This window comes from Oncorhynchus mykiss, chromosome 5 (genome assembly GCF_057628025.1).
Source record: "Oncorhynchus mykiss isolate SJ-2025 chromosome 5, ASM5762802v1, whole genome shotgun sequence".
Classification (NCBI taxonomy): domain Eukaryota; kingdom Metazoa; phylum Chordata; class Actinopteri; order Salmoniformes; family Salmonidae; genus Oncorhynchus; species Oncorhynchus mykiss.
The window spans coordinates 79,404,800-79,427,528 of NC_143026.1; the positions used below are offsets into that span (position 1 = coordinate 79,404,800).

General features: G+C 42.4%; 1 protein-coding gene across 2 annotated transcripts; it reads right to left on the reverse strand.

The window, feature by feature from the left end:
• Nucleotides 1-1,431: 1,431 nt before the first annotated feature.
• znf648 (zinc finger protein 648) lies at nucleotides 1,432-22,095 on the reverse strand. 2 transcript variants are annotated; one of them, XM_090236075.1, is made up of 3 exons: nucleotides 21,826-22,095; nucleotides 11,618-13,245; nucleotides 1,432-3,562 (listed from the first exon to the last, which is right to left on the reverse strand). In XM_090236075.1, the coding sequence occupies exons 1-3, from the start codon at nucleotides 21,896-21,898 to the stop codon at nucleotides 3,464-3,466; spliced, it is 1,800 nt and encodes a 599-aa protein (XP_090092201.1). In that variant the 5' UTR covers nucleotides 21,899-22,095; the 3' UTR covers nucleotides 1,432-3,463. The 2 variants fall into 2 exon arrangements, with proteins under 2 accessions (XP_090092201.1, XP_021460121.3); XM_021604446.3 differs by lacking the exon at nucleotides 1,432-3,562 and having other exon boundaries at nucleotides 8,106-13,245.
• Nucleotides 22,096-22,729: the final 634 nt, after the last annotated feature.

Below are 22,729 nucleotides of genomic sequence, written 5' to 3' on the forward strand. Positions count from 1 at the left end.
AATCATGGCTCTGTATAGCACTGTAAGTTTCCTTGAATTTGTTATGTACCTGGGGAATGTGAAAAGACCCCTGGTGGCATGTCTGGTGGGGTAAGTGTGTGTGTCAGTGCTGTGTGTAAGTTGACTATACAAACAATTTGGAATTTCCAACACAATGTTTCTTAGAAAAACAAGAAGCTATGCAGTCAGTCTTTACTCAACTCTTAGCCAAGAGAGACTGGCATGAATCATCAGCATACAGTACATGGACACACAGGCTTTGTTTAATGCATTGGTAAAAAATAGAAAAGAGTAGAGTGCCAAGAGGGCTGCCCTGCGATACACCACACATTACATGTTTAACATTAGAGAAGCTTCCATTTAAACCCCCTAGTCTATTGACGCACCGATGCATAAATCTAAGTAACATAATAAAAAAATCCCCATCAAAATCCATCAGTTTAAGCTAGAGATACAGTATCAGTTTTTTTGAATGGGCTGCTTCTCAATCCACCACATCTGCCTATGTCGCCCTTCCACATTTGCGGTGACAAGTGGCAGAGCTACAGCGCTATTTGTTAGACCAGGAAGCATTTCAAAAATCTGTCTTCTCACAAAAACATTTGTAGCATCCGAGACTCATCTAAAGGTAACCCATACAAATGAATGGAAGTATGGAGGTAGTTTTGTGGCAAGGGGTTAAATATGTGTAAAAAAAAATAAATCCTGAGCTTTCTTATATCAACAAGATATAGGACAGACACTTCAAAACTTTATTCCTTATGATATTCATGGACCAGTAGTAAAGGTCAAATTCAATATTTTATCAAATTATTAACTTCTTTTTTTTTACCTAAAGGGGTCCTAAAATTCCAAAATGAAATAGCTAAATGATCCATGGTATGACCTTTTTTTTATAAAATGATTCCATATGTGAGATTAGAACCCTTCCCCCCTCATTTTATTTTCAGGGTCTTATAGGAGGAAATGTATGTTGTGCATGTCACCAGTTCCATAGATTCTGTAATGTCTACTCTGCTGTGACTCTTGAACTGTATAAATGTATGTGTGTACATTGAAAGTATGTCTGTGGTAATGGATATGTGCTAAATCTAGTTTGAGAAATTAAACCTGTCACTAATAAGGATCATCAGCAAGAGAAAAAATCACATTAAGATTAGTTATTTGCTATCTGATTGTGGTGGGTTGCTGGGGTTCAAATTCCCAACTCTTGTGAAACGTCTTGTCCAATATATCTTATAAGTAATACAAGCTCCATTGCCAATGTAACTGTGTGTCTCAAAACCAAAAATGATTCCACTGAATCAATAACTTATCATGATTTCTGCTTAGAGGTTTCTGCTTGTACTGTTAATGAACATTTCAGCGCTTTACAAATAAAATTTACTATAATGTTTACATTAAACATTTTCAAAAAATACAAACAATTGATTGTTATTCGCATTCTCTTTTATTTCAATTATTGTTCTCTTTTACTCCAATCCAATTATACACATAACATCTATGTGTTACTGCAGCAGACAGCTACAGAAATCAGCTCCATTGCAGACAGTACAGTAAATATTATATATTCTTTCAAACCTGCAATATTCGGTAGACCTTTGGTCTTCAAATAGAATATCAATTTGACACCTGAAATAACATTCTACATTTTTCTGACATCTAGCAAATATTCACACAATATTTATTCTCACAAATGTATCCACACTAGGAAGAGAACACACTAGGAAGTGAACACACTAGGAAGTGAACACACTAGTGACCAGAGCCTTGTTTATACCGGGTGCTAACATGCATCCAATTATTTAATGAATATTCTTTCAAAAATAATATAAATGTATTTATTTTAAAACAGAAATTGATGTCATAAGTCAATGGTGCCACCTGTCAATGATTTTAGAAGGTGGGATAATTATGATTCAAATGGTTTCACTGTCTAGATATGTCTACATTTGTAAGATATCCAGACACAATGCATGCCTGTCCATGGACGTGGGAAGATGTTTGAGGGCGGGGGTGCTGCACTACAGACGGCTATATAAGTCCGTTAATATCGTACTAGTAAAGGCCCAGTGCACTACTTTTGTGGAGAAGAAATCAGGGGGTGCTGCGGCACCCTCAGCACCCCTACTTCCCACGGCTATGTGCCTGTCTACCTCAGCAGGTGGTCAGGAAGATCACAATCAGATCACAATGTGTCTTTTGATCGTCTACAAATGTGGGTACATTCAGGATGTGAACACAATCAGGACAAAGGGGGCTTGTTAGCACCATGTATTAACAGCACTTTTGTAGTATCATGTGAACTCCTAATGACCATTAGCCTGTCAGTCGGACAGCAGCTCTGAATGACTCCGCTCTGGTTTTCATTCAACCCAATCTCTAGATTATTGCATAGAAATAGTGAGTGAGACTCTTACTGTATAGTATCATGTGACTGGATGGCACTGATGGTATCTGATGGTATCAAAACTGTATTATTGAGTAAGTTGTGGATTGTAGTAAGACTTAAGGTTAACTACAGAGCACAGGCAGCGAGTGGCACCTTAATTGGGGAGGACGTGTTCATAGTAATAGCTGGAAGGGAATAAATGGAATGGTATCGAACACATTAAATACATGGTTTCCATGTGTTTGATACCATTCCATTCACTCCATTCCAGCCATTATTAAGAGCCGTTCTCCCGTTAGCAGCCTCCTGTGCTACAGAGGTATTGGGGGACCAATTTTCACAACGGATCACCTGGTCTTAGTAAGACAAATTACTGGACTTTCAAACTCATTTAAGGTCCCTGCTGTGAGCTTTAAAGTGCTTCAAAGGACGTCCATTGAATTCAATCTTGCTGGTCTATATTTTCAGAAAAGGATGGTGCTTTCTGCATTATGTTATTCGGCAGTCCTTTGCAATCAAGGTGTCCATGCTCTTCATCAAAGACACCAAAAACACAGGTAAAAAATACAAAAACAAAACCTGCCAAATCCATAACAAACAAAAATGTTATACATTCCATATTGTACTTTCAAAGATTCAGATTGTTCCCATATGATTAACCTTAGAACTGCACCCTCATGACTGATCTCCACTTCATATGCTACTAGGTGTGCTTGCCAAGAAGCAACCTATTTCCTATATAGTACATTATTTTTGACCAGGACCCATAGGTGCCATTTGGGATGCACACTGCACTTGATAGGCTACTAGGTGTTCTTCTTAGAGGTGCTCATGTGTACAGTTGTGGCCAAAAGTTTTGACAATGACACAAATATGAATTTTCACAAAGTCTGCTGCCTCAGTTTGTATGATGGCAATTTGCAAGTCCATCTTTGCCATGCAAATGAACTGAATCCCCCCAAAAAACATTTCCACTGCATTTCAGCCCTGCCACAAAAGGACCAGCTGTCATCATGTCAGTGATTCTCTCATTAACACAGATGTGAGTGTTGATGAGGACAAGGCTGGAGATCACTCTGTCATGCTGATTGAGTTCGAATAACAGACTGGAAGCTTCAAAAGGAGGGTGGTGCTTGGAATCATTGTTCTTCCTCTGTCAACCATGGTTACCTGCAAGGAAACACGTGCCGTCATCATTGCTTTGCACAAAAAGGGCTTCACAGGCAAGGATATTGCTGCCAGTAAGATTGCACCTAAATTAACCATTTATCGGATCATCAAGAACTTCAAGGAGAGCGGTTCTATTGTTGTGAAGAAGGCGTCAGCCACCCAAGTCCAGCAAGCGCCAGGACCGTCTCCTAAAGTTGATTCAGCTGTGGGATCGGGGAACCACCAGTACAGAGTTTGCTCAGGAATGGCAGCAGGCAGGTGTGAGTGCATCTGCACGCACAGTGAGGCGAAGACTTTTGGAGGCCTGGTGTCAAGAAGGGCAGCAAAGAAGCCACTTTTCTCCAGAAAAAACATCAGGGACATACTGATATTCTGCAAAAGGTACAGGGATTGGACTGCTGAGGACTGGGATAAAGTAATTTTCTCTGATGAATCCCCTTTATGATTTTTTTTGGGGCATCCGGAAAAAAGCTTGTCCACCATAATTTGCAAATAAATTCATTAAAAATCCTACAATGTGATTTTCTGGATTTTTTTTCTTGTTTTGTCTGTCATAGTTGAAGTGTACCTATGATGACAATTACAGGCCTCTCTCATCTTTTTAAGTGGGAGAACTTGCACAATTGGTGGCTGACTAAATACTTTTTTGCCCCACTATACATGCTGTCAAACTATGACTGTCCAATTTTGATGCAACTGAATTGCTTTTTGGGGACAAGAAAGATGAATTGTATTGTATTGTATTGTATTCTAGTCTACTCCATTCTAAGTCAAATACTGTATTGCAGAATAATAGAGATTTGAATAGAACTATTGGTTACCAGAAAGAAGGCATGCTCAAATGATAAAAACAATAACAAACTGACATACTTTAAAAAATAAATTGATGAAAACAAGCTGTTGCTTGTGTCAATGAACCAGAGTGATCTATTTTATAAGAACAGGTAAAAAACAAAGTACATTTGAAAACATATTGATACACTCAAACTGTCATTCCGGGCAAAGTAATGCCTGGTAGTATATATTTTTCAGACAGTCTTTGTCAAGTTCACACAGAATAAAGAAACTATGTAACCACAGTGTAGTAAACTAAATCCAATACTCTCCATCATTGAGGATGACAGATGACAGTTGATTTTTTGGGGTATTTTACCACATTCCTTATATAAGAGATCACAAAAATTATAGAAAGCGGCATATAATTCCTGAGCATCATACATCTTCCTAAACAATTTAGCTTTTTTTCAACCAAACTCATGCTTGCATTAGCATAGGTTTTTTAGAATAGATTTTAGAATATTTTCAGAGGATGCTTAAGTAACTGTCCAGTGAAAATCTCCCTTTTAAACATTCATATTATGTTAACTCATACCCAAATCATGTTGTTGACTCTTCCTATACTCTTTATGCCAAAGCATTATTTGCAAATTTATTGAAAATGAAATACAAAAATGTCTCATTTACATAAGTATTCACACCCCTGATTCAATACTTTGTAGAAGCACCTTAGGCAGTGATTACAGCTGTGTCTTTCTGGGTAAGTCTCTAAGATCATTAAACAACTGGATTGTACAATATTTGCATATTATTATTTTTAAAATTCGGTTAAGTTGTTGGTCATTGCTAGACAGCCATTTTCAAGTTGCCATAGATTTTCAAGCCGATTTAAGTCAAAACTGTAAATAGGCCAGTCAGGAACACTCAATGTCATCTTGGTATGCAACTCCATTGTATACAGTGGCTTGCGAAAGTATTCACCCCCCTTGGCATATTTCCTATTTTGTTGCCTTACAACCTAGAATTAAAATATATTTTTGGGGGGTTTGTATCATTTGATTTACACAACATGCCTACCACTTTGAAGATGCAAAATATTTTTTATTGTGAAAAAACAGGAAATAAGACAAAAAAACAGAAGACTTGAGCGTGCTTAGCTATTCACCACCCCAAAGTCAATACTTTGTAGAGCCACCTTTTGCAGCAATTACAGCTGCAAGTCTCTTGGGGTATGTCTCTATAAGCTTGGCACATCTAGTCACTGGGATTTTTGCCCATTCCTCAATGCAAAACTGCTCCAGCTCCTTCAAGTTGGATGGGTTCCAATGGTGTACAGCAATCTTTAAGTCATACCACAGATTCTCAATTGGTTTGAGGTCTGGGCTTTGACTGGGCCATTCCAAGACATTTAAATGTTTCCCCTTAAACCCCTCAAGTGTTGCTTTAGCAGTATGCTTAGGGTCATTGTCCTGCTGGAAGGTGAACCTCCGTCCCAGTCTCAAATCTCTGGAAGACTGAAACAGGTTTCCCTGTTTCACTTCTGCGAACAGGCCTTTCTAATCGACCTGGCCGGGGTATCCTGGAATGATATTGACCTCATCCCGTCAGTAGATGATGCCTGGCTATTCTTTAAAAGTGCCTTCCTCACCATCTTAAATAAGCATGCCCCTCTCAAAAAATGTAGAACTAGGAATATATATAGTCCTTGGTTCACGCCAGACCTATCTGCCCTTGACCAGCACAAAAACATCCTGTGGCATTCTGAATTAGCATCGAATAGCCCCCGTAATATGCAACTTTTTAGGGAAGTTAGGAACAAATATACACAGGCAGTTGGAAAAGCTAAGGCAAGTACTAACTCAAAAAAGTTCTGGGACACTGTAAAGTCCATGGAGAATAAGAGCACCTCCTCCCAGCTGCTCACTGCTCTGAGGCTAGGAAACATTGTCACGACCGATAAATCCGCTATAATTGAGAATTTCAATAAGCATTTTTCTACGGCTGGCCATGCTTTTCACATTGCTACCCCTACCCCGGTCAACTGCCCAGCACCCTCCATAGCAACCCGCCAAAGCCCCAACCATTTCTCCTTTACCCAAATCCAGATAGCCGATGTTCTGAAAGAGATGCAAAATCTGGACCCCTACAAATCAGCCCGGGCTAGACAATCTGGACCCTCTCTTTCTAAATTTATCTGCCGAAATTGTTGCAACCCCTATTACTAGCCTGTTCAACCTCTCTTTCGTATTGTCTGAGATTCCCAAAGATTGGAAAGCTGCCGCGGTCATCCCCCTCTTCAAAGGGGGTGACACTCTAGACCCAAACTGCTACAGACCTATATCTATCCTACCCTGTCTTTCTAAGGTCTTCGAAAGCCAAGGTAACAAACAGATTACTGACCATTTCGAATCCCACCATACCTTCTCCGCTATGCAATCTAGTTTCAGAGCTGGTCATGGGTGCACCTCAGCCACGCTCAAGGTTCTAAACGACATCATAACCGCCATCGATAAGAGACATTACTGTGCAGCCGTATTCATCGACCTGACCAAGGCTTTCGACTCTGTCAATCACAACATTCTTATTGGCAGTTTCTCAAATGATTGCCATGCCTGGTTTACCAACTACTTCTCTGATAGAGTTCAGTGTGTCAAATCGGAGGGCCTGTTGTCTGGACCTCTGACAGTCTCTATGGGTGTGCCACAGGGTTCAATTCTCGGGCCGACTCTCTTTTCTGTTTACATCAATGATGTTGCTCTTGCAGCTGGTGATTCTCTGATCCACCTCTACGCAGATGACACCATTCTGTATTCTTCTGGCCCCTCCTTGGACACTGTGATAACTAACCTCCAGACGAGCTTCAATGCCATACAACTCTCGCCCGTCCAGCATCACTACTCTGGACGGCTCTGACTTAGAATACGTGGACAACTACAAATACCTGGGTGTCTGGTTAGACTGTAAACTCTCCTTCCAGACTCACATTAAGCATCTCCAATCCAAAATTAAATCTATAATCGGCTTCCTATATTGCAACAAAGCATCCTTCACTCATGCTGCCAAACATACACTTGTAAAACTGACCATCCTACCGATCCTTGACTTCGGTGATGTCATCTATAAAATAGCCTCCAACACTCTACTCAACAAACTGGATGCAGTCTATCACAGTGCCATCCGTTTTGTCACCAAAGCCCCATACACTACCCACCATTGCGACCTGTACGCTCTCGTTGGTTGGCCCTCGCTTCAAACTCGTCGCCAAACCCACTGGCTACAGGTCATCTACAAGTCTCTGCTAGGTAAAGCCCCGCCTTATCTCAGCTCACTGGTCACCATAGCAGCACCCACTCGTAGCACGCACTCCAGCAGGTATATCTCACTAGTCACCCCCAAAGCCAATTCCTCCTTTGGTCGTCTTTCCTTCCAGTTCTCTGCTGCCCATGACTGGAACGAATTGCAAAAATCTCTGAAGCTGGAGACTCACATCTCCCTCACTAGCTTTAAGCACCAGCTGTCAGAGCATTTTACAGATCACTGCACCTGTACTTAGCCTATCTGTAAACAGCCCATCTATCTACCTACCTCATCCCCATACTGGTATTTATTTATTTATTTTGCTCCTTTGCACCCCAGTATCTCTACCTGCACATTCATCTTCTGCCGATCTACCATTCCAGTGTTTAATTGGTATATTGTAATTACTTCGCCACCATGGCCTATTTATTTCCTTAACTTACCTCATTTGCACTCACTGTATATATACTTTTTGTTTTCTTTTGTTCTACTGTATTATTGACTGTATGTTTTGTTTATTCCATGTGTAACTCTGTGTTGTTGTATGTGTCGAATTGCTATGCTTTATCTTGGCCAGGTCGCAGTTGTAAATGAGAACTTGTTCTCAACTAGCCTATCTGGTTAAATAAAGGTGAAATAAATAAAATAAATATACTGTGGGGATGATGTTCTTGAGGTGATGAGAGGTGTTTGGTTTGCGCCAGACATAACGTCTTCCTTGATGGCCAAAAGCTCAATTTTAGTCTCATCTGACCAGAGTACCTTCTTCCATATTCTTCCATATGTGGGAGTCCCCCACATGCCTTTTGGCAAGCACCAAACATGTTTACTTATTTTTTTCTGGCCACTCTTCCATAAAGCCCAGCTCTGTGGAGTGTATGGCTTAAAGTGGTCCTATGGACAGATACTCCAATCTCTGCTGTGAAGCTTTGCAGCTCCTTCAGGGTTATGTTTGTTCTCTTTGTTGCCTCTCTGGTTAATGCCCTCCTTGCCCGGTCCATGAGTTTTGGTGGGCGGCCCTCTCTTGGCAGGTTTGTTGTGGTGCCATAGTCTTTCCATTTTGAAATAATGGATTTAATGGAGCTCTGTGGGATGTTCAAAGTTTAGGATATTTTTTTATAACCCAACCCTGATCTGTACTTCTCCACAACTTTGTCTCTGACCTGTTTGGAGAGCTCTTTGGTCTTCATGGTGCCACTTGCTTGGTGGTGTTGCAGACTCTGGGGCCTTTCAGAACAGCTGTATATATACTGAGATGTTTTAGAATTTTTTGAACCAGGTTATTATTTTCATTTCACTTCACCAATTTGGACTATTTTGTGTATGTCCATTACATGAAATCCAAATAATAACCCATTCAAATTACAGGTTGTAATGCAACAAAATAGGAAAAATGCCAAGGGGGTGAATACTTTTGCAAGGCCTTGTGTTTTAGGTTATTGGCCTTGCGTTTTAGGTTATTGTCCTGTTGAAAGGTAAATTTGTCTCCCAGTGACTGTTGGAAAGCAGACTGAACCAGACTCAACTATTCCATTCCCTTTTCCTTGCTGATAACAAGCATACACATAACATGATGCAGCCACCACCATGCTTGAAAATATGGTACTCAGTGATGTGTTGTGTTGGATTTGCCCCAAACATTATGCATTGTATTCAGGACAAAAAGTGAATTGCTTTGCCACATTTTTTGCAGTTTTACTTTAGTGCCTCATTGCAAACAGGATGCATGATTTGGAATATTTTTATTCTGTAAAGGCTTCCTTCTTTTCAATCTGTCATTTAGGTTAGTATTGTGGAGTAACTACAATGTTGTTGATCCATCCTCAGTTTTCTCCTATCACGGCCATAAAAGGAAAATTCCACCCCAAACCATCTTTTGGTATTTGTTTCATTAGTCCATTTTTTATATAGTCCCAAAATGTTTTCCATGTCAGCAATCAAGTTTTCAAGATATACAACTTCAAGATAAAATACAGAAATACAACGTGTATGATGCATTGAGCATCATATGATGGAAACGCTACATCATATGATGCAAAATGCATCGTACCGGTTGAGGGCACTTGTGAAAAAGGAAAGGGGTGTGAATAGTTTCTGAAGGCACTGTATTTTAAGGCTTAGCAGCCTAGCAGGATGTTGTCCTTCAAAAAAGGTGCTATCTACAGTGGGGCAAAAAAGTATTTAGTCAGCCACCAATTGTGCAAGTTCTCCAACTTAAAAAGACAAAAGAGGCCTGTAATTTTCATCATAGGTACACTTCAACTATGACAGACAAAATGAGAGAAAAAAATCCAGAAAATCACATTGTAGGATTTTTTATTAATTTATTTACAAATTATGGTGGAAAATAAATATTTGGTCACCTACAAACAAGCAAGATTTCTGGCTCTCACAGACCTGTAACTTCTTCTTTAAGAGGCTCCCCTGTCCTCCACTCGTTACCTGTATTAATGGCACCTGTTTGAACTTGTTATCAGTATAAAAGACACCTGTCCACAACCTCAAACAGTCACACTCCAAACTCCACTATGGCCAAGACCAAAGAGCTGTCAAAGGACACCAGAAACAAAATGGTAGACCTGCACCAGGCTGGGAAGACTGATTCTGCAATAGGTAAGCAGCTTGGTTTGAAGAAATCAACTGTGGGAGCAATTATTAGGAAATGGAAGACATACAAGACCACTGATAATCTCCCTCGATCTGGGGCTCCACGCAAGATCTCACCCCGTGGGGTAAAAATGATCACAAGAACAGTGAGCAAAAATCCCAGAACCACACGGGGGGACCTAGTGAATGACCTGCAGAGAGCTGGGACCAAAGTAACAAAGCCTACCATCAGTGACACACTACGCCGCCAGGGACTCAAATCCTGCAGTGCCAGACGTGTCCCCCTGCTTAAGCCAGTACATGTCCAGGCCCGTCTGAAGTTTGCTGGAGAGCATTTGGATGATCCAGAAGAAGATTGGGAGAATGTCATATGGTCAGATGAAACCAAAATATAACTTTTTTGTAAAAACTCAACTCGTCGTGTTTGGAGGACAAAGAATGCTGAGTTGCATCCAAAGAATACCATACCTACTGTGAAGCATGGGGGTGGAAACATCATGCTTTGCGGCTGCTTTTCAGCAAAGGGACCAGGACGACTGATCCGTGTAAAGGAAAGAATGAATGGGGCCATGTATCGTGAGATTTTGAGTGAAAACCTCCTTCCATCAGCAAGGGCATTGAAGATGAAACGTGGCTGGGTCTTTCAGCATGACAATGATCCCAAACACACCGCCCGGGCAACGAAGGAGTTGCTTCGTAAGAAGCATTTCAAGGTCCTGGAGTGGCCTAGCCAGTCTCCAGATCTCAACCCCATAGAAAATCTTTGGAGGGAGTTGAAAGTCCATGTTGCCCAGCAACAGCCCCAAAACATCACTGCTCTAGAGGAGATCTGCATGGAGGAATGGGCCAAAATACCAGCAACAGTGTGTGAAAACCTTGTGAAGACTTACAGAAAACGTTTGACCTCTGTCATTGCCAGCAAAGGGTATATAACAAAGTATTGAGATAAACTTTTGTTATTGACCAAATACTTATTTTCCACCATAATTTGCAAATTAATTCATTAAATATCCTACAATGTGATTTTCTGGAATTTCTTTTCTAATTTTGTCTGTCAGAGCTGAAGTGTACCTATGATGAAAATTACAGGCCTCTCTCATCTTTTTAAGTGGGAGAACTTGCACAATTGGTGGCTGACTAAATACTTTTTTGCCCAACTGTACCAGGAACCAAAAAGGGTTCTCCTATGGGGACATCCGAAAAACGCTTTGGGAACCCTTTTTTCTAAGAGCGTAGGATGTAGAGATCAGTAAGGTTGATTAGACCAACTGTTTGTACTCTATGAGAGGGTAGCTCCCAAACAGCATAAATCAGTCTTCAACAACAGAAGCAGCAGTAGCAGCAGTAGCAGCAATAGGGTCATTCATGGCTCACCATGTGCTCAGTGAGCTGAGAGGCACACTGGAAAGCCTTATCACACTCCACACAGACAAAGATCCTCCCGGCACACGTCTGCTCCTGGTGGCGTTTCAGAGCAGCTGTGCGGCTGAAGGACATGCTGCAGCCTGTGCAGTCGTAGGGCCTCTCTCCGGTATGTACACGCTGATGACGGACCAGGCGGGACACCATGGCGAATGCCACCCCGCACTGAGGACACTTGTGGGGGCGGATACCGCTGTGTACGGCCTGGTGCTCCAGCAGGTTGGAGGACTTGGTGAAGGACTTGGTGCAGACCAGGCAGGTGTAGGGTCTCACCCCGGTGTGCACCTTCTGGTGCTCTGCCATGCGGCTGGCCACGGCAAAGGCTTTCCCGCAGATGGGACAGCAGAAGGGCCGCTCGCCCAGGTGAGTGCGCTCATGGCGGAGCAGGGACAGTGGCTTGTTGAAGGTCTTGCCACACTGCGTGCACGGGAAGGGTTTTTCATTGGTGTGCATGTTGCGCTCATGCTTCCGCAGGTCCGAGGAGCGCACAAAGTCCTTGCTGCAGGTCTCGCACACGTATGGTTTCTCTCCGGTGTGCGTGCGAATGTGCTTGCGGTAATCGGAGGACCAGATGTACGTCTTTTCACAGAAGGGGCAGTGGTACGGTCTCTCTCCAGTGTGCAGGCGCTTGTGCTGCTGCAGTGTGCCTTGGTGAGAATAGGCTTTGCCACACAGGTCACATATATGAGGCTTCAGGCCACTATGAGTATCCAGATGACTCTGCAGATTGCTGGACTTCTTAAAGGCCCAGTTGCAGTGAGTGCACTTGTAGGGCCGGTTCTCTGTGTCTCCCTCCACTCCACGTTTCTTCATGGCAGCAAACACTATAGGCACCTTATCCTCACAGGCATCAATCATGGCCATAGCCTTGTTTAGTGGAGGGGGAATGACTAGCGGTTCTCCACCCTTCCAATTCCCCTTGTTACCACGTACATCACGCACATCATGACGAACATCAGACAGAGACTCCTTGGTTTTGGGCCTGATCTCTCTCACCAGACGCAGCTTCAGATCGGAAGGATCACCGCTGCACACTTTCCTCTGCAGAAGTCTTTTCGTACCATTCTTGATGTTGCCTTCCTCCTGTTGTGACGAGTCTGAGTAGACCCCCTCCAGACCTGTAGAACCTCTCCTATTGGCAACATTATGTTTAATGGCTGCCGGTGAACCTGGAGGACTACAGAGGTCCTGATTGAGAGACAGTCTCTTGTCTTTTCCAGAGTTGAGCCCAGCAAACTTCTCAGCCAGAGTCCATGTAGGTGTTTGTGGGTTTAAATAAATCATCCCAGTGTAGCTACTACCTGAGAGGGAGTCAGTGTAGTCATTATCAGATGGGTTAGAGTCACTTTCCACTTTGTGAGCAGTGTTGACTTTTACACTCTCCGAGGGCACGTGGGAAATGTAGTGCATTTTGTTTATTAAGTTTTTCCGGATACTTCTCTTTGAAATGTATACTTTATCAACAAACCTTTCTGAGGTCCATGAAGGCATTTCTTCAGCCATACTGGATATTATAAAGGTGGTGAACGTGGCTTGAGGCTGAAAAGGGATTTTCCCTGAACTCACCTCCTTGGCAGTGCCTGGAAGAAAAACACAAAAACAAATACAGTGTTAACTATCCACCACACCAGATAAAAATGGTAATGCTATATGACCAAAGGTTTCACAACAAGTAGTAATGTTATTGAGTGCAACACACATGTAAAATGTGAGTTTAGTAAGTGTTATAAAGCATCTATGAATGTTTGTAAAGCATCTATGAAGGCTTTATTAAAGATTTAGTGCTCTGCGAAAACTGCCACTATAAAAAACTGCCTAAGAAGAGACAAGCTGTCTATGTGCAGCTCATAACAGGCTCATATGAAGCATATGAATTCCAGTAACTGGTGCTGTTTGTCGTGAAATAACCAAGTGTCAGCCGAAGAAGATGTGGATGTGGTGGTTCAAAATAGAAGAGAAATTAATTATATGTAATAAAATATAGATGACTTTATGAACTCAATTAAATATACAGAATATTGGACACACCTACTCATTCAAGGGTTTTTCTTTATAGTTACTACATTGTAGAATAATAGTGAAGACATCAAAACTATGAACTAACACATATGGAATAATGTAGTAACCAAGAAAGTGTTAAACAAATCAAAAGTAGCCACTCTTTGCCTTGATGACAGCTTTGCACACTCTTGGCATTCACTCAACCAGCTTCACCTGGAATGCTTTTCCAACAGTCTTGAAGGAGTTCCCACATATGCTGAGCACTTGTTGGCTGCTTTTCCTTCACTCTGTGGTCCAACTCATCCCAAACCATCTCAATTGGGTTGAGGCCGGGTGATTATGGAGGCTGGTCATCTGATGCAGCACTCCATCACTCTCCTTCTTGGTCAAATAGCCCTTACACAGCCTGGAGGTGTGTTGGGTCATTGTCCTGTTGAATAACAAATGATAGTCCCACTAAGCGCAAACCAGATGGGTTAAGTGTGCCTTGAATTTTAAATAAATCACAGACAGTGTCACCAGCAAAGCACCCCCACACCATAACACCTCCTACTCCATGCTTCACGGTGGGAACCACACATGCAGAGATCATCCGTCCACCTACTCTGCGTCTCACAAAGACAAAGTGGTTGGTACCAAAAATCTCAAATTAGGACTCATCTGACCAAAGGACAGATTTCTACCGGTCTAATGTCCATTGCTTGTGTTTCTTGGCCCAAGCAAGTCTCTTCTTATTATTGGTGTCCTTTAGTAGTGGTTTCTTTGCAGCAATTCAACCATGAAGGCCTTATTCACGCAGTCTCCTCTGACCAGTTGATGTTGAGATGTGACTGTTACTTGAACTCCGTGAAGCATTTATTTGGGCTACAAATTCTGAGGTGCTGGTAACTCTAATGAACTTATCCTCTGCAGCAGAGGTAACTCTGGGTCTTCCTTTCCTGTGGCAGTCCTCATGAGAGCTTGATGGTTTTTGCAACAGCACTTTAAGAAACTTTCAAAGTTATTGAAATGTTCCGTATTGACTGACCTTCATGTCTTAAAGTAATGATGGACTGTTGTTTCTCTTTGCTTATATGGATTTGGTCTTTTACCAAATAGGGCTATATTCTGTATCAAATCAGATCAAATCAAACTTTATTTGTCACGTGCCGAATACAGTGTAGACTTTACCGTGAAAAAAAAAAAAAAAATAACACAATAACGAGGCTATATACAGGGGGTACCGGTACCGAGTCAATGTGCGGGGGTACAGGTTAAAGGTAATTTGTACATGTAGGTAGGGGTGAAGTGACTATGCATAGATAATAAACAGTGAGTAGCAGCAGTGTACAAAACAAATGGAGGGGGGGTTGATTAATTGTTCAGCAGTCTTATGGCTTGGGGATAGAAGCTGTTAAGGAGCCTTTTGGTCCTAGACTTGGCATCCCGGTACCACTTGCCGTGCAGTAGCAGATAAAACAGTCTATGACTTGGACTGGAGTCTCTGACAATTTTATGGGCTTTCCTCTGACGTTTGGCCCCAGTGATGTACTGTGCCGTATGCACTACCCTCTGTAGCGCCTTATGGTCAGATGCCGAGCAGTTGCCATACCAGGCGGTGATGGTGCAGCTTTATGACTTTTTGAGGATCTGGGGACCCATGCCAAATCTTTTCGGTCTCCTGAGGGGGGAAAGGTTTTGTCGTGCCCTCTTCACTACTGTCTTGGTGTTTTTGGACCATGATAGATCGTTGTTGATGTGGACACCAAGGAACTTGAAACTCTCGACCCTCTCCACTACAGCCACGTCAATGTTAATGGGGGCCTGTTCGGCCCGCCTTTTCCTGTAGTCCACGATCAGCTCCTTTGTCTTGCTCACATTGACGGAGAGATTGTTGTCCTGGCACCACACTGCCAGTTCTCTGACCTCCTCCCTATAGGCTATCTCATCGTTTTCGATAGTAAGGCCTACCACTGTTAATGATGGTGTAGGAGTTGTGTTTGGCCACGCAGTCATGTGTGAACAGGGAGTACATGAGGGGACTAAGTACACACCCCTGAGGGGCCCCAGTGTTGAGGATCAGCGCAGCAGACGTGTTGTTGCCTACCCTTACCACCTGAGGGTATCTGGGAGGATGCTGTTGATGTGAACCATGACCAGCCTTTCAAAGCATTTCATGACGGTAATCACCTAGGCAGGTTACCTTGGCTTCCTTGGGCACAGGGACTATGGTGGTCTGCTTGAAACATGAAACTGAAACTGAGTCAGGTTTGTAGGCCTCCTTGCTCGCACATGCTCTTTCAGTTCTGCCCACAAATCTTCTATATGATTGAGGTCAGGGCTTGTGATGGCCACTCCAATACATTTACTTTGTTGTCCTTAAGCCATTTTGCCACAACTTTGGAAGTATGCTTGGGGTCACTGTCCATTTGGAAGACCCATTTGCGACCAAGCTTTAACTTCCTGACTGATGTCTTGAGATGTTGCTTCAATATAGCCACATCATTTTCCACCCTCATGATGCCATCTATTTTGTGAAGTGCACCAGTCCCTCCTGCAGCAAAGCACTCCCACAATATGATGCTGCCGCTCCTGTTCTTCACGGTTGGGATGGTGTTCTTCGGCTTGCGAGCCTCCCCCTTTTTCCTCCAAACATAACGATGGTCATTATGGCCAAACAGTTATATTTTTGTTACATCAGACCAGAGGACATTTCTCCAAAAAGTTTGATCTTTGTGCAGTTGCAAACCGTAGTCTGTCTTTTTTCTGTCGGTTTTGGAGCAGTGGCAGGACGTTCGTCCTTGCTGAACAGCCTTTCAAGTTATATCGATATAGGACTCGTTTTACTGTGGATATAGATACTTCTGTACCTGTTTCCTCCAGCATCTTCACAAGGTCCTTTGCTGTTGTTCTGGGATTGATTTGCACTTTTCGCACCAAAGTATATTCATCTCTAGGAGACAAAACGCGTCTCCTTCCTGAGTGGTATGATGGCTGCGTGGTCCCATGGTGTTTATACTTGCGTACTATTGTTTGTACAAATGAATGTGGTTCCTTCAGGCATTTGGAAATTGAAAAAAGGATGAACCAGACTTGTGGAGGTCTATAATTGTTTTTCTGAGGTCTTGGCTGATTTCTTCTGATTTTCCCATGATGTCAAGCAAAGAGGCACTGACAGGTACACTTCCAATTGACTCAAATATTGTCAATTAGCCTATCAGAAGCTTCTAAAGCCATGATGGGTTGAAACCCCCCTTTAGGTTGTGCCGTGGCGGAGATCTTTGTGGGCTATACTCGGCCTTGTCTCAGGATGGTAAGTTGGTGGTTGAAGATATCCCTCTAGTGGTGTAGGGGCTGTGCTTTGGCAAAGTGGGTGGGGTTATATCCTTCCTGTTTGGCCCTGTCCGGGGGTATCATCGGATGGGGACACAGTGTTTCCTGACCCCTCCTGTCTCAGCCTCCAGTATTTATGCTGCAGTAGTTTATGTGTCGGGGGGCTAGGGTCAGTTTGTTATATCTGGAGTACTTCTCCTGTCTTATCCGGTGTCCTGTGTGAATTTAAGTATGCTCTTTCTAATTCTCTCTTTCACTCTTTCTTTCTCTCTCTCGGAGGACCTGAGCCCTAGGACCATGCCTCAGGACTACCTGGCATGATGACTCCTTGCTGTTGCCAGTCCACCTGGCCGTGCTGCTGCTCCAGTTTCAACTGTTCTGCCTGCGGCTATGGAACCCTGACCTGACCTGACCACCCCTCATAGTCTGGTTCCTCTCTAGGTTTCTTCCTAGGTTTTCGCCTTGTTTTTCCTAGCCACCGTGCTTCTACACCTGCATTGCTTGCTGTTTTGGGTTTTAGGCTGGGTTTCTGTAAAGCACTTTGAGATATCAGCTGATGCAAGAAGGGCTATATATATACATTTGATTTGATTTGATGATATCATTTTCTGGAATTTTCCAAGCTGTTTAAAGGCACAGTCAACTTAGTGTATGTCAACATCTGACCTACTGGAATTGTGATACAGTGAATTATAAGTGAAATAATCTGTCTGTAAACAATTGTTGGAAAAATGACTTGTGTCATGCACAAAGTAGATATCCTAACAGATTTGCCAAAACTATAGTTTGTTAACAAGAAATTTGTGGAATGGTTGAAAAACGAGTTTTAATGACTCCAACCTAAGTGTATGTAAACTCCCGTCTTCAACTATAGGTATTACAGACTCAGTCAGTGAAAGGTTGAAAACGTCAGTGAAGACACTTGCCAGTTGGTCCGCGCATGCTTTGAGTACACGTCCTAGTAATCCATCTGGCCCCGCGGCTTTGTGAATGTTGACCTGTTTAAAGTTTGACCTGTCTGGTTTTCCCTTTGTTGTCCGTAATAGTTTTCATGCCCTGCCACAATACAAAGAGCCTCAAAGCCGGTGTAGTAGGATTTAATCTTAATCCTGTATTGATGCTTTGCTTGTTTGATGGTTCATCTGAGGACATAGTGGGATTTCTTATAGGCGTCCGGATTAGTGTCTCGCTCCTTGAAAGCGGCAGCTCTAGCCTTTAGCTTGATGCAGATGTTGCCTGTAAAACCACCCCTACCTTGTCACAACACAACTGATTCGCTCGAACACATTAAGTATCACAGATCCCTCAGAAACTTTAATTACGCACACCTGACCCTTATTCCCAATGATTAGTAATTGTATAAGTGTCACGACTTCCGCCGAAGTCAGGTCCTCTCCTTGTTCGGGCAGCGCTCGGCGTCGCCGATCTTCTAGCCATCATCGATACACTTTTCATTTTCCATGTGTTTTGTCTTGTTTTTCCTCACACCTGGTTTCAATTCCCTCAATCATTTGTTGTGTATTTAACCCTCTGTTCCCCCCATGTCTTTGTGTGGGATTGTTTATTGTAAGTGCTTGTTATTTTGATGCCGTGGGTTTTGCTATTAAACTGCTCCGGCTATTACCAAGTTCTGCTCTCCTGCGTCTGACTTCCCTGCCCCTTACAATAAGTGTGCCCTTAGTTTAACAGTGTCCTGTCGATTATTGTTGTAATGTCCGTTGGTGTGTGTGAGTACCTGTGCTGTGTGTTTCGGCTTTCGTGCCATTGTGGAATGCACAGATGATTATGGGTCTCGTCCCGTGTGTTAATCATTGTGCGCTAGTGTTATTTATTTGAGGTACTCCTCGCTCTTTTGTTTGGGTTTCACCCCTGTGTGTTGTATACGTTTTTGTTTGGTCTTCATTCCCGTGCCTTTACATGGCACGGCGTAATTTGGGTAAGAAATAAAAAAGCCTATTTCAGAGATCCTCACTGAACTTCTGGAGAGAGTTTGCTGCACTGAAAGTAAAGGGGCTGAATTATTTTGCACGCCCAATTTTTCAGTTTTTGATTTGTTAAAAAAGTTTGAAATATCCAATAAATGTCGTTCCACTTCATGATTGTGTCCCACTTGTTGTTGATTCTTCACAAAAAAATACAGTTTTATATCTTTATGTTTGAAGCCTGAAATGTGGCAAAAGGTCGCAAAGTTCAAGGGGGCCGAATACTTTCCCAAGGCACTGTACGTAGGGATAAAGTGATTAGGCAACAGGATAGATACTAAACAGTAACAGCAGCGTATCTGATGAGTGCAATAGAGATTGAGTTATCTGTGGATCTGTTGGGGCGATTTTCGAATTGGAGTGGATGGTGTTGATGTAAGCCATGACCAGCCTTTCAAAGCATTTCTTGGCTACAGATGTGACTTCTACAGGGCGATAGTAATTTAGACAGGTTATCTTGGCGTTCTTGGGCACATGGACTCTGGTTGTCTGCTTGAAACATGTAGGTATTACAGACTGGGTCAGGGAGAGTTTGAAAATGTCAGGGAAGACACTTGCCAGCTGGTCAATCCATGCTCTGAGTATGTGTCTAGGTAATCCGTCTGGCCCTGTGTCCTTGGGGATGTTAACCTGTTTAAAGGACTTACTCACATCGGCAGATAGAAGCCACTCCTCAGTAAAAGGCACATGAAAGCCTGCTTGGAGTTTGCCAAAAGGCACCTAAAGACTCTCAGAACATGAGAAAGCCTGATGAAACCAAGATTGAACTCTTTGGCCTGAATGCCAAGCGCCACGTCTGGAGGAAACCTGGCACCATTCATACGGTGAAGCATAGTGGTGGCAGCATGATGCTGTGGGGATGTTTTTCAGCGGCAGGGACTGAGAGACTAGTCAGGATCGGGGCAAAGATGAAAATAAAAAAATAAATCCTTGATGAAAACATGCTCCAGAGCACTCAGACTGGGGCACAGGTTCACTTTCCAACAGGACAACAACCCTAAGCACACAGCCAAGACACCTCAGGAGTGGCTTCGGGACAAGTCTTTGAATGTCATTAAGTGGCCCAGCCAGAGCCTGAACTTGAATCCAATTGAACATCTCTGGAGAGACCTGTAAAGCTACGCTCCCAATCCAACCTGACAGCGCTTGAGAGGATCGGCAGAGAAGAATGGGAGAAACTCCCCAAATACAGGTGTGCCAAGCTTGTAGAGTCATACCCAAGAAGACTCACGGCTGTAATCGCTGCCAAGGGTGCTTCAACAAAGTATTGAGTAAAGGGTCTGAATAGTTATGTAAATGTGATATTTCAGTATTTATGTTTAATAAATTAGCTAATATTTCTAAAAACCTGTTTTTGCTTTGTCATTATGAGGTATTGTGTGTAGACTGATGAGGGGAAAAAAATATTTAATACAGTTTTGAATAAGGTTGTAACATAAAAAAATGTGGAAATAGTCAAGGGGTTTGAAAACTTTCCGAAGGCACTGTATATCAGAACATAGGCATAGATTTAACCTGTCTATATATGCAATACACCATAATGCCATTCCATGAATTAACTTTGGCCGACTAGTGTAACGGATGTGAAGCGGCTAGCTAGTTAGCGGTGGTGCGCGCTAAATAGCGTTTCAATCGGTGACGTCACTTGCTCTGAGACCTTGAAGTAGTGGTTCCCCTTGCTCTGCAAGGGCCGCGGCTTTTGTGGAGCGATGGGTAACGATGCTTCGCGGGTGTCAGTTGTTGATGTGGTTCGCGCCCGGGTATGGGCGAGGGGACAGTCTAAACTATACTGTTACACTAATTTACACCATACTTACACCATAAATTGTGCCAAGAGATCAATTATTTTGGACTAGCTATGTTTTCAAAACTGTTATGTTTATATTAATTCTGATTATTTCAAGGGATACACAACATCCTGAAATATATGTACATTTATTTGTTAGAAAGAATACTATATTTCCCTTGACTTAGTGATGCTTAATGTAAAAAATTGTGCAAAATACCCCACTCTCCCCTGCGCATATTTTCTCCATTTGTTTTAGTCCTGCGGGCCATTAATAAATCAAGTTAAGGAGGAAACCAACATTTACAGCCTGAATGGAGGATGTTTTATGTACGAAATGGTCGCAGGGGTACACGAGCAGGACGTCAATGGCAATGACTAGGACGTAAGGAATAATAGCGCCAACTAGGAGGTTAACAGTAACCTCATAAAGTTCCCAAAGCTTCTGTGGCACTGGCCCAAAGTCATGCAATGCATACAACGCATTTCTAACACAATGTAGACATAATGTGCATAATTAGAATTTAGAACATACTTTAAGTCAAATGCAGTGCATAAATAAATCACATTTGGACAATAAATATCTTAAATTACAGTAAACCAACAGGTTGCCCAACTCTTATTTTGTGGGGACCCCATGCGATGAACTCTATATAATGCAACGTCTATGATGTTTTAATTACAAGTTTCGTCCGATTTTACTCTATTGTAGGCTAATATTAATTCCGTATGTACAATTTCTCAATAAAAGGATACTGTTTGCTAACACGCTACTTAGATATAAACGACAATAATGACAGCAGTCAAATGCGGTGATGGGGGGACAAGTTATGGGCAAGTTATGTTTACCCGCTGATTAGGGGTATCCTAGTAATGGGGGTGGAGGGGATCCTAATAAATAATACATGCACTGGTGATCCTTAAAATCTATATAAGACTATAATAAATAAGAAGCTCAGCGCCTACAGGCCATTTCATAAAAGGTCAGCATACATGCCATCTCTTTCTCACTACAACGTTTAGTCATCAGAGCTTGATCTGTCCATTCATTCAGTCATAGGCTGCATTCTGCCGCTTACCTCGACAACGTCCTCCTATCTCCCCGTAGGCAAACCATAAGCATCCTCCTGTCGGCGTGCGAACGATGGTCATTTAGAGATGCCCACTCGGAGTGGGCGGAGTCAAAGTGAAAGAACGTGGGGACAGCAGTGTCACTTACGCCCTTAGTAAGCAGTTTTATGCCGCGTTCAAAACCATTTGGAACTTGGATGTCGACTTCAGGGCGTTCATGACAACTAGGAACTCGGGAAAAAAACCTTGTGAACGTTCATCCAACTCGGAATTACAATTCGGAAACTCGGAATCTTTCTAGAGCTCCTCCTTTCCGACGTGAAGATCACTGACGTCATTTTTTGACCTCATTTTTCCCGAGTTCCCATTTGTCTTGAAAGCACCATTAGACTCTTGCAAGCCGACACCAACATTAAGTCATGATCCTAGGTCTTGATCTGTATGCCGATACCAGGGTATTTATGTGACCCACTGACCCATATTTGATGAAGACATATTGACACTGCGGTTTCTCCCGTCATTTGTCCGTGTTTTTACAGTGATTGACTTTATTATAGGTTGTATTAACTTTTACATACTGTATATAGACCCTATATATATCATATTCACAGCAATTTCGTTAATTGTTTTATTTATACATAGCCTAGATGTGAGACAGATTAATGAATATTGCTTGTTACACAGTTAGGCCTGCATAGCCTAATCATCACAAAGTGTACTATGTCGGCCTAGATAGTCAACCTTATAGTATTTTCTTTATTTAAAGTTGAAGGTTTTAATGTCATGTTCACAAGTACAGTGAAAGGCCTTTCTTACCAACTCAAAACCCAACAACGTAACAATCAATAATACTAGAAAAAACACACAAGAAATTAGAAGAAATATGAACACAATAAGTAAGTAACATACAGG